At 36.6% G+C, this 13,276-nt stretch overlaps 1 protein-coding gene across 4 annotated transcripts in view; it reads right to left on the reverse strand.

Moving 5' to 3' along the window:
* Positions 1 to 12,977, reverse strand: part of ASB5 (ankyrin repeat and SOCS box containing 5) — a 25,548-nt gene extending 12,571 nt beyond the window's left edge. The window contains exons 1-2 of one of the 4 annotated variants that reach the window (XM_085222494.1): positions 12,625 to 12,977; positions 2,217 to 2,381 (exon numbers count right to left, since the gene is read on the reverse strand). In XM_085222494.1, coding sequence (XP_085078620.1) covers positions 2,217 to 2,381; positions 12,625 to 12,820 — 361 coding nt within the window. In that variant the 5' untranslated portion in view covers positions 12,821 to 12,977. Of the gene's footprint in view, positions 1 to 2,216; positions 2,382 to 12,624 lie in introns of those variants that run through there. The other 3 variants (XM_085222492.1, XM_010709750.4, XM_085222493.1) reach the window with 3 other exon arrangements.
* Between the last annotated feature and the right edge of the window lie 299 nt (positions 12,978 to 13,276).

A 13,276-nucleotide genomic window follows, 5' to 3' on the forward strand; every position in this document is an offset into this window, starting at 1 on the left:
CAAACTCTACGTGCCGTATCTACAGCACCACCATCTAAAACCATATTAACCTTTAACAGGGTCATCTTTGGGTGCTGTTGAACCCACATCAAGCTTGATGTAAATGTGTGGAGCAACTGGCAGCATGCTCAGACTGCTATTGTTTCCTTAGACTAAAACCGAAAGTTTTGCAGTAGACTAGAAGCTGAGAGGGGAGGAATGCTGACAGTCTGAGCTGACCTGAGGTTCTGGAGGATTTCTGCCTGAAGTAATTTTGCTCCTCAAACACAGTCTTAGCCTCAGTCCAGACTGAAAACCATTTTCCCCAAGGTGTGCTCAGATTTCTCTGTATTTCCCTAGTCTGCCGGAGAGAATGCAGTATGTGGTATAATTCCTAGCCATAAAGGCAGAATCCTGCTGGCTAACAAAGCTGGGGAACCACACTATGAATAGGTTTTCTGGCATCCAGGAGATTTTGCTAAAATATTCTGGCTACGGACCCTTGTGCTGAAAATCTTTTAATGGCCTGGCTCTACCTTTTTTCCCACTTCTGCCAGATCTTATTGTGACATATTCCCCCTGCTACCCCATCACTTCTAGACCATTTTCCAACTTGTGTATTTTGTGAAGTGATATACGACTTTTCTGGGGGTAGAACAAAGTCTGATTTGGATAGCCCCGTAGACAAAAAGGAAAGAAAAGTGTATCCTTCAGATTTGGTATTAGATACATTTGTTATTCAACCAGAAGCATCGATTGCAACAGTAGTCTCTTAGTATTTCACGTTGTCAATCAATACGAACACAGGTGTGGTTTGTCAGTCACAAAGAGGCTTTAAGTAGCTGGACCACATTAAGGTGGTATCTTCAGAAATTTTTGCTTTCCATATTTTGCGGCACTTCTGAATTTTTCAAAACTTGGCTAACTGGGGCTAATTCTTTGTAAGAATGGGAAAGAGCCCAACCCTGAGCAAGGAATATCTAGAGCCAACATTTTAGACAAAACATTTATAAAATTTCATTTCAGTCTTGTGAAGAATGTCCTTGTTTTTCTGGAAACTAGTAACTATATGAATCATTCACATGCATCAGATACAATAGATTGGGAAACCTTCACCCACACGGTGAACAGCAAGAAAGTAAATGGTACACTGCATATTAAAACCAATCAACAACTGTAACAGGATCATTGCACTCAAACAGCTACTTGGGAAGCTACGGTAATTGTTTCTTTAATTCTTGACTACTGCTTAAATTTAATTTAATAAATTTAAATATTTAAAACTGACAGTCCTGAAAAGGTATTCTTATAACATATACCTACGTTTTCAATGGTAAATCAAGTTTCTCTTTCCTCTCTCCTGTGCCTTTAATACTCTCTTTTTTCCTTGACTATTTTAACATCTCCACTTTTGAAACACTTTAATTTGATATCATAATATCAACAAAATCACTCCCCCCACTCCTTTTTTTTTTTTTTTTTTTTTTTTTTTGCCTCACTCAGCCTCAGGAGGTGGTCAGTATAGGACTATGATCACTTTAAAAAAAAAAATCCTATTAGGCTTTAGACTATCACAATTATTCAAAGATCCCTTTTACACACTTGTAATATGAAAAAGAAAAAAAAAAAAAAGAAAAAATACAGCTCTGATAACAGCAGTCCTAAACAAGTCTTTTATAGCACAGTTCATTTTCCATTGCTCAAAATGTCAGTGCCCAGTAATTTAATTTCGTCATAAGTACTTCACTGTGCAAACCCTTACATTTACAACTTTGTCCTTAGTACCTCAATACAGAACACAATAATTCCGTCACCTGTAGTTCTTACATTGTCTCCTGTTTCATTTACCTATAAACTGTTCTTTATATATAAAGTTACTCCTCCCCCTTTCATTCTCTGTTTCTCCCTCATAAACAATTAGCCTTCAGTATCCAGTTACCTTGTGGCAGGAGAGGAAAAGTCAGGGTAAGTCAAGCCTTAAACACTCACATAAAACAAATAGGGCAGATAAACATGAAAAGGTATTTTAGATCAGCTGATAAGAGTGCAGAAAGAACAAAAATAGCTTCAACACCCTTGTGTTAACCCATGCAAGACAACAGAGTGCCGTTAACATAAACATGCATTTATATTGCAGCTGGAAAGAAAAAGCACAAAACAGTTCAGAGCAGGAATATCATAAATTAGGTCAGTTTAGCATATTTCAGTACAATTTCTGAAATGGCTGCTGTACTAACCTTGGCTGGTCAGAATACCCCAGCTAGATTTTCGTTTTGCAGGACACTCCCCTATACTTTCTAGGCGTCTTTTGGGGAGATTCTGGCTCCTCTGAACAGCAGTGTTTGTTGTCATTATTTGTTTCTCGAGGAAAGCCTGTCTATCATTGGTGCAGGTGCTCTGGTCTGACGAACACTCACAGATGGATTTCTACTACCTTTTTTTCTCCTCGCAGTTTTTCACAAAGGCTCTTCTTACTGTAGAATGGCTACAACACTGAAATCCATTCAGTAACATTTACTAGCTTGGACTAGTGAGAACATAGTGGGGGAAGGGAAGGATTGCTCTAGCATTTTCTATTTTTAAAGCAGAGAAAGAATCAGCTTAGCTACAGCAGGAGTCTTAACTATTTACACAATTTAAATGGAAAAAATATGTTATTTTTTCAGTAATTAAATCAAAAAAGGAACAGATTCTTAAATCATGAGTATTAAAGCATAAGTTTTGTGGCATGAGTAACAAGCAACATAAAACAGGAAAATAAATGTGTTTTTATCAGACTGGCAATTTTCATAATAAAAGAACAATAATTCTTACTGCATACGTAATTTTCAGTTAGGAGAGAGATTATGGAATCCAGAAAAATCCATGAAATCATGAAACACTTTTGTTTTTTGTTTTGTTTTTCTTAAACAGGGGAGATGGTATCCTATGGATATCAACTAGAAACTACGTCCTGAATAATAATAAAAATAACTTGGCTTGACTACTTCACTGGTTAATTTGAAAGTCTGATCCCATTACAAAAGTAAGGCTGCAGATTTGCTATATGAAGCCTAAGTCACTAAACAAGAGCAATTAACTGCTAGTAGAATTTTCTGTTTGTTTTTATGTATCATTTGGGTACTGAATGGCAGAACCATGGAAATCTGCATGGAGAAGCAAAGCACAATAAAATTCCTGCACGGATAAAAAGAACAGTGACATGTTCTTGTTAACATGCTGCCTTTACCCCCTGCCTCCTTTCCGTATAGTATTTCTTAACTATCCTCTTTTACTGATACAAAAATTAGCCATCTGTAAAATTTTTAAAGGAAATTCATATTACTGGGTTTTATTAGTACTATTCTTTTCAGGTACTTAACACAAATTAATAATTAACTGGAATAATACATATTTATTTCATGGAATCTTTCTAGATTTCCCCATATCTCTTTAAGAGAAAATCAGAGGCAAGTTTATAGTTAGGGGGTTAAGAGAATGAAGGAAGAGCAACCACAGTTTTTCACCTTGAAATTACAGCACATGGGAACTGCCCTACTGGAACTGTCTGCTTATAGAACAAAAGTAGGTGGGCTACTTCTATTCTAACAAGGGAGAAGGAAACTGCACTCTCCCAGAGGTTTTCTTCAGATTTTATCTAGTTGAATCAGCCACAATAACTCACACATATAGCACTTCTATATATCAAGCAATCAGACTCTGCAAGTAAAAGATGGAAGAGAGATTTTGCAAAAGGCCATGCACATCATAAGCATGAGTTTAATACTGGTATTACTTGTGAACTCATAGCATCTTCATCAAGAAAACAAATACGTGAAAGACACGATGAATAAACAAAAAAATCTTATTAAGCACATGTATGCACATGACTGTGTCAGATAAATATCAGCACCATTTTCCAGGCATGAAATAACTGATGACAATTTCTATGCTTGCCAGGGTGTGGGGGCTTAACTCAAGTTTTACTTTTCCTTTCTACTTGGAATGGAATCCCAGGACTTTCAGGAGAAGGTGGTGAGGATTAGGATCAAGCAAAGCATCTTGTTCTGCAGGGCGGGTATTGACAGTGGACTGAGAAGACCTGCATGTTTTTGTAGGACTTCTGTGGGTGAGGCTGTCAGCTGAGAATGAAGCTGGGTCCGTTCAGTGGAGTGGCACTGACAACATAAAAGTAGTTCATGCTACTGCTTCCCACAGACTCCAGCCCCCGCATTATTGTTATTCTCACCATCCACACAGGTGTGACCATGCAGCAGCAAGGAAGACAGCAGATACAATGACAGCTGCCCTGGCTTGGGAGAGGAACACTCCCAGGAGAGTCACCAACACCTGCTCATTCTGCTGCTAAAAGCAGCAATCAGAAATCAATGAAGGTAGACTACAGCAAAAATCTGACACCTCCTAGGAAAGAGTACTGGGAAAAGTATCTCTGGTCCGCAGATACTTGCTGCTCATTAACTTATTTTGAATACTCTGGAAGACATCAAAACACAATGTACAAAAATATTTATTTCTTTATGCTTTAAAGCAGGCAAAGCTGCTCCCATTCAGGACTCTAGACTTAGCTTTGCACTAAATTCTGCTAGATACAACTCTTCATATTCTAGACAGAAGTCTTGCATTTAAAGGAACTTTTATTTCTCTCCCATTGTAATGTCTCTCTCACATAGGCTAGACTTAGCATTCACCATTCAAATCCATCAAGCCCCTTAAAATTGTCCCCAGTCCACAATGCTGAGCCATTAATGTTTTTCACTTTAAAGTGAGAGCTAGAGTATCACCATAAATTAATTAAAAATGTATTAAAATATAACTGAGATGCTAATGGACATACAGTTTAAAAGGTGTAGTAAGAGTGAAGAATTCATTATTTCATTTCCATCTATGACATGGAATCGCCATCTGGTCTTGCTCAAGTCAGCCATCCATGCATGGTGTAACATGAACTTCAAAATAAAAACCAGTACTTCTCTATCTCATTAGGTAATAACACTTTCAGTATTTGAAATTATTCAGGCTTGGTATTCAGATTCTGTTCTTCAGATTTACTTTTTTTAATAGAAAACACTTAATCACTTCTAAAATCCCCCTGAAAACCTGTCACAGAAATTTAAGTAGATACTCGAGAACATAATAAATATGGTAGACCAATATTTTGCTGTCCTGGTATGCAAGCAATTACAGACAATATTCACATTATAGATGTGAATCATATATTCAGATACCCTTGGAAGCATTGCAGATAATCAGCCAAAAAACAAACAAAAGAACAACCAGCCCACAAGAGGACCTGGATTTTATCCAGATCTTCATTTAAAAACAGAACAACAACAAGTACAATTTCAACATTTCTATGCCAGTGAATAGCTCCATGTTTACTCTATAGGGGCAACTATTCTAACAACTGGGAATGAAAATGAAAGACATTTTTATTCCTCCTTTTCCATGGGGAACCTGTTCTAATTTCTTAAGGCCACAGAGATGCAACTGCACTAACAGACAAAAAGTCTTTAATGGAAATAACAATCAAAAGAAAAAAAAATCAACATATGATGAAGCTCAACGCAGTACAGTCTGAACTCCAATAACACTAATTTATCTTAAGGAGATAAGAACAAAACTGCACTACTTTCAAACAGCCCAGATCAGTATTTTTGTGTGTGTATGCAACCCTCAGCAAGTTAGCCAACTGATGTACCACCTAGCTTCCCAAACTGTTTTGTACTGAAACTCCTTTTACTTGCATGTACTTGCATATTAGTGGCCAATTCAATGATATAAATAGCAGACAAGTAGAAATGTAGGCATTACTCAGGCATCATCAGTCTTCTGTCCACCCCATATTTTGACAAATGCCTGCACATGTGTAGATAATATTTAAATGGTCATTAATTATTTAAGCAGGAAATGCTATTTGTCTATGAGACTATTAAAAACAACAACAACAAAAACTAACACCAAAATTCCTACTACAGAGTCCTGCTCATTACACAGCATCTTCACTATCTCTTAGTTGGAAATCTATTGGCAATCTATTATTATTAATATATCAACAGTGTATAGATAGCTATTTGTTCTACCTCTTCTGCTGAAGTTGTTACCATTTGTTAGGCCTTACATGCCTAGATGCTGGGAAGCATAGCAGAAGGTTTAGAAAAGGCTTACAATTGTGATGTTATAAATGCTCCGTCATCATAGAATTTCTACATGGAACACTGATCCATTTATTACATTTCTTGCCTTGTGGATTTCCTGTGCACCTGCCAGATCTCTTCATGCAGACAGGCCATAACTCAGAATATTTTCTAACATGAGTCAAGTTAAAACAAATCAAAGTAACAGTGCTGATTGAACTAGCCAAATCAGATACCAAACAAGACTGGGCTTCAGATATTGACAGAGTGCACAAAGAGACATGGCCAAAAGACCAACAGTCTATACAGGAATGGTACAAAGCACCACAGAGTTAATCTTCAGCCAAGTACAATGAGAGAACACAGAGATAAAGAAAGAGATCAGATCTATTGCCAGAAAGACTCCAGACATAGGAAAAAGTAACAACCACCAGTGCAACAGATGGAGCATGCCATAATGGATTTATGACCAGCCAGGCAGCATTGCTGCAATCACAAATAAAGCTCAGCACTTAGGCATGTAATGCATTCCCCTAAAGCCATCATCATCAAACCCTGGCAGAAGTTCACTCGCTGTTTGCTTGCATTGCAAATGTTTGAGAACATCTCCTACAAGAGAAGAGTGTGAATAGCAGAACACTGGCTATAGCAAGTCTATTGGTGAGGGAAGGAACATCACCTTCAGGGAGCCATGCTATTTTGGTATTCCCCCTTGTGCCTTATGCCCCACAGCTGCATAAATGACCACTGCAAGTGGTACATTTGGGTCTACCTCAATCCATTACTGGGACTTCCTAATGACTTTTTGTTTATTTATTTATTTATTTATTTTTAAACAGTTGTCTGTAAGGCCTTGCAGGTAGGCTGCTCTATGCTTTCTTTACTCCAGCATTATCTTTCAGTCTTATGCATTTTTAAAACTCAGGTTTCAATGTTCACAATATTTCATTTGTATTGTTTGTGGTTTGAAAGCTTGTTATTCATTCCACTCAAAAAAAATAGACTGATGAAGGGAATTTCCATGAGTTAAATCAGAGTACACAAATCAAGCATGCCAATAGAATCAATGTTTGTGACAAGTTAATGTCCACCTTCAGAAAAGACACAGATTAAGATGACACAGATGAATGATATTGATCATAATATAGAACCTGTAGTCCTCTCAAGGAAGTCTCATGTACAGTAATAAAAAGGAATCTACATGATAGGATAACTCAGTTTCTGTCAGGAAAGCAAGCATGCACAATCCCCAGCAGACATCTACACTGGCAGTTTCTGTAAGCCTCAGAGATTTTCTTTAGGGTGAAGGAAGAGTCAGTGCTCTACAAGAGATATGCATGGTTTTTGCTGCTGCAGATAGGTCAGGACTCTGGCTTCATGAATTTCCATGCCAGTCTAACTCTATCATGTAGCCCCCACCAAAATGCCCTTAGGGTAACTTATGTTCTTCAAGGGAGAACAGTTCTGGTATCCTGTTGATACTCAGTTTGATTTGCTCCATTCTATGCAAATGCCTAAAATCTTGAAATGGATTTTTAAGTCTGGCTCTTAGCATTTTTCATATGAGGAAAAGATATTCAGCATACAAGAGAGAGTGACAAGCTCCATCATAAAAAACTCCCTTGAACTTTTCAGAAAGAACGTTCACACTATCTTAAGCATTTTTACACCATTAGCTTACGTGCTGCATATGAAAAACAAATGCTAAATCTGGCGCCTTACACTGAGTGGTATGGAGAATAGGTATGCCATACAATATTCCTATCATTACTAAATGAATCTCTATTGTATCCAGGAAGCAAGTAGAGGTCTTATATGGCTTTTATTAATAGAACTGTGATCTCTGTGGAATGCAAGTTGAGAAAATGCCTCATGCCTTTCTTCCCTACCTAACAACTGTTGCTGAGTGACATTATCAATTGCAACTTGTTAGAACAGAATAATAGGAAAAGTCTTCTGTAATCACTCACTGCACTTAAAAATTGTCAAGCTTTCTTCAGCAGTGTAACATAGCATTATTTCCAATTTTTGAGTTGCATTCACTGAACCTGGTTTCTTGAGTCTGCCCAAGCAGTAATCAGTGTATAGGAAAAAAGGGGGAACAGAAGACCTAGACTGTTTGCCAGTTTCATAACACCAAAAGATGAGAGACTCCAGTCTTAAGCAGCATGTGTTCATGAGCCACGAATGGCTTCATTTAGAGTAACTAGGAATAACTGAAGTACTGGTCATTTCTACCGTGCATGGCTAAGGAAGATAAAGCAAAGAAAGGTTGCTATGTTCATTCAAGTACATAGATGCTCCAAAAAATAAGCAGGGGGATTGGAACTAAGTGATCTCCCAAAACAAACTATTCTATGATTCTACGATCTCCATTTCTGTAAAAAAAATCATAGAACCAGAGAATGGCTTAGGATGGCAAACACCTTAAAAGATTAGCTCAACTCACCTAGTGTACTTAATTTTTAGTTATGCATAAGGTGATATTCTATGAAGATTTTTGCAGAGTTTGACATAATTAAAATTAGGATATTAAAAATGAAACATTTCACATTGTCAAAAGTACTTAGCTTCTGTACAGACGCCACGTATCTGTATCAGTGCATGACTAGTTGTTTGCTGTATATAACTTCTACCTAATGATTCTTTCAGAAGAAAGTTCCCTGCAACACTATGTGCTTGTTGCTACAAACATTCTGATAGTTACTGAGTGTCAGTTTTAATTTTGATAAAATATTTTGCCCAGTATGCATTTATGGGAACTGTAACTCCAACTTCTATTAAATTATCTGTACTATCATCCTCCTACCTCATCTTAATGCAAAGAAAATGCAAATATCAGCTAACCTTCAATTCAGCTCATGTATACATAGAGTATTTTCATGCTATGGCCAACTGGAATAGTAGTAATAGGCTAAAGGTTGCTTTTGATCTTTCAGTTTCTATCAAGCAGCAGCTGCACAAAAGCCTGAGTTATTAACTCTCCACAGGTCTGGAAATACAGGAAGAGAATTAATCTTACTGTGCTAGTCACTGTCACTGCAAGATAGCCTATTAAGGAGCTAATTATACCCCAAATTAATCTGCAAGCAAGTTCATTTGTGTAGGTCAGTTTATAGGGTGCAGAACTTCAGAAGTGAATAAATATGTATGTGCTGTGACTTTTTCCATAAAATAAATAAACAGTGTGTCAACTGTCATGATTTTCATAGAATAATGAATAAATACGTCTTCACTTCAGCACAATAAAAAAGAAAAGCTAGGTATCATAATTATTTATAACTTGGCTGTAAGACCCTGACGACAAAGCACTTTGTTCTGAATAACAAATCAGTCCCTTTCAGTTCAATGGGGCAAGAATGTCTATATGAGTAAGTGTTTACAAGATCAGTGCCAAAGTTAAAAGTGATCCAATAAATGAAACCTTTACAATAGAATGGATTCCTTTTTCATTTAATTATCTTATAGTAGTAATACTACAATTTCACTGAAAAAAAAAATTCTGATAGCTTATTAAGACATAGTCTTTAATGCACTTTAAAAAAATACAAAAGACTGCAGAGTTATCTCCTGCATTTGGTGCTATTTAGAGTTCTAATGCTGTAGATGATGGGTTACTGCATTTGTTTTTTCCTGAAATGAGTATATGACACTGAACTGCAGGTGCTCCAACTGCTCAGAGGGAAACAGTTCAAAATGGATTTCAGAGCAATGGAGAAATCGTCTGCATGAAGTTAGCTAAAGGCAAGCTAAAGGAAAAAGGCAAATGCAGATGACATGACACTGTTATAACATCAGGTTTATAGTTGGCTACAGACTGAATCCATAATACTATACTGTTGAGGGAAAAAAAAAAAAAAAAAAGAAGCCTCACTCCAGAAGGTAATACATAGGTAGTGCATATCATATATATGGCACATGACATAACTGTCCCACTTTTATACAATTGATATTTTCACTGGTTCCACTAATAAAGTCTCAGCTGGAGCACTCTATTTAACATGGGAGACCATACATCAATAAAAATGTCTGTGAACTGTATTTGAACTAGCACAAGTCCAAAAATGGCAACCACAGTAATTCCAGGTCTAGAAAACAAAGCTTAGGAGCACAGACCAAGTTAAATCCTGTCCTCTTTACTCCAGAAAAGTATAGAGGTGGGGAGATGCATGCTAATAGTCTTTAAACTGATTACTTTTCCTATTTGGAGAAAAATTCCTAAATACTTTAATTACATTGTATATATTTGGTTCACGTAAATAAAAAATTAGGTAGATCTTGGGATAAGTGGGAAGCATTCTACTGATGAGAACAGTAAAAATCAGCACTGGTTGCATAAAGATACCACAGAAATCACTATTACAGAGCATTTTAGAAACGTGTTAGACAAACATTTGACAATCCATGTATATTTGGTACTAGAGAGTCCAAATAACCTCTCAACGTGCCTTTTAGCTTTACACAAGAGTTACTCAGACTTCATCTTCATAAACAAATTTTATGACTTATAATTAGTAGAGATTTTATATGCACATTTCTGGACTTACCTAATGCTGAACACTGATCTAATTCTTATATTTCAATGCCACATACGCATTACTGATTAACTATGGCCACTGAGTTTTAAAGAATAAATTTAACACAGAAGTCTGGTGACCATCCAAACTAGAGAGAAAATATTTCTGAATTATTAAGGAAGAAAATATAATCTGTTTCACTACTTCTGTCTAGCAACAGGACTACACAGGCCTCAAATCCTGTACTGACCTATCCTGTATATCTTCAGTATGATAAAAGAAGTTCCACCAAGTACAACTACATGGTACATAAAATAGAAGATGTGGCTTCACATAACTTACTGAACATCTTCTAGACATTTGAAAAGTTGAGAACCAAAGTTACATGGTACCGTACAGTCTGTACTGAAGCATCCCCAAACTGTACTTCACAAACATAAACAAACCCAATGCCACAGCATGCTGTGAACTGCGGCGGTATTGTGACCCCTTCTACAAACAGAAGCAAAGGTGCAGACTGCAAGATAAGGGAAGAACAAATGCCTTCCAACTTGATGCATTTTATTCTTTTCCCTCTATTTTTCTCCCAGTCCTTCTCCTTCCTTACTCAAATTTTCTGTCAGTCTTCCCAGACTGATCTGCCTTACAGTGAGCCTGAAGTTTCTAACAAAAAAGTTCTTCCCAATTTCAATCAAAGACTAACATGTTCCCTTTGAGTGTTTCTGCCAGTGGGACAGATGGTCATTCCTTGCCATCCCACTCTAGTGAATACGTGTACATGCATACACCCACACATACATCTATACAATTATTAACACAAAAACACACACGCACAGTAATGCAATAGTTCAAATGTTCTGATTAACATACTCAGATGGAAAAGCCACGAGGCAGAATTTTCTAAATCATGCAGAGAAACACAATATAAATCCACCTCAAATAAACCTGTAATGTAAACTAATCTCTGCTTTGTCCCAGTATAGAAGAATGAAAAGATCTTCACATCTGTAGCTGTTTCTGACATATTTCTACTGTTTCCCACTTTGCATTTAACTCAGGTTATTTCTTGTTTTTTATGGTACCTGGAGATAAGTGGTAAATGTACTAAGAGACGAGACAACCCTTGTTATGCTGTCTAACTTAAAGTTTCTGTCATCTCAGAACATAAGGAACCACAAGACACAAGCAAGGCAGCAAGGACCTCATATTGAGAAAAAGCATGGCTCAGCTGTGCAATAGGATAGCATAATCAAGAAAAGAGTTTTGTGTGTTCTGTAACCCAGAAGAAGAATTAAATGAAAATGGCATTGGCTCAGCAGAGGTGAGCTTGTGGAAAGAGCAATCCACAGCTCTGCCAAAATTCTGCTTGAGCAAACAGAAAAAAAGAATTTTGAAAGAGCTTTCAACTCAGTAAAATGTAGTGGGTCACACAGACACCCAAAAGCTCAACTTGACAAGCATGTAGCTTCCTGATATCTGCCAAGATGCAAATTCAAAGGAAGCAGAAGGACTTCTCAAATAATCTCAAATAAATCACAGGAAACCCCTAATCAAGAAATAATTCTCATTAATACATGGATTAGTTTCACTGGAGTACTGCAAAATAATAAAATACAAATGTGAAAAATTTCACCCACATATGGCTAAAGTGGGATCAATTTTTAAAGCAATTAGGAATAAAAAAAAAGTGTACTAGAGTGGAAATACATGTCAATCTTAAATACAGCCTTCTTAAGTATAGACCTTTCTCTTAACATGACGCTGACTATAATACTTCAGTATCATTCTGAACATAATGTTTTCCTGCAAAAAATACTACTAATAATAATTTGCTTAAAAACATCTAACAATGTTGCTTCAGATTTTTGTTAAAAATAACAGAGGACAATAGAAAAATCTCCTGCAGATAAGCAATTGCCTGAAAAAATCAAAACAAAAAATACACAGCACAAAAAACCCAAACAGTAGTGACTAGATAGTAAATATAAACATACCTTGTCCTTGAGGAACTCCATAAAATTCAGCAGCTATCCTTGCTGCTTCCTTACGGTTCCCTTTTACAATGTAGAAATGACTAAGTATGGCAAGGCTGATCTTCACGAAGAGTTTAAAACAAAAAAGAGAAAGTATAGTAAAATAGACATTGGATAGCTGCTGGGCAAAAGGGCGACTTTCTTCTATGACAGTCATTGCTGCACGAAAATCTCTCTCAGTGTTTGGGTAGGGCTCTCAAATGTGTTGATAAGATCAGATGGCTTCAGCCACGCACTCATGGGAACAACTGGTCCGTAGGAAAGAAAATATCAGCTGGTCATGATGCTTGCTGCTCAAAATATGAGGATTATTTATACTGTACATAGTATTGAGTTCACTAACACTCCTGCTAGCCTGGCGTTAGCAAGTAGGTCAGAATATAACAGAGAGAGGTTCCAAGACCCTGGATTGTACTTGCTCCTCTTATAAGGTGTGTTTCATTCCAAATTATGCATTTCTAATCCATTTATTTATTCTATTTATAGATGCTTTAAAAGACTGCCAAAAATATTATTTTAAATTACAGTTTCATATTCTAAAATAGTAATTCAAGTAAATAAATCAGTTCTTACTAAAATAAGTTATTCTGCTAAAGTACAACTGCTCTTTTAT

This window comes from Meleagris gallopavo, chromosome 4, assembly GCF_905368555.1.
Source record: "Meleagris gallopavo chromosome 4, MGAL_WU_HG_1.1, whole genome shotgun sequence".
NCBI lineage: Eukaryota > Metazoa > Chordata > Aves > Galliformes > Phasianidae > Meleagris > Meleagris gallopavo.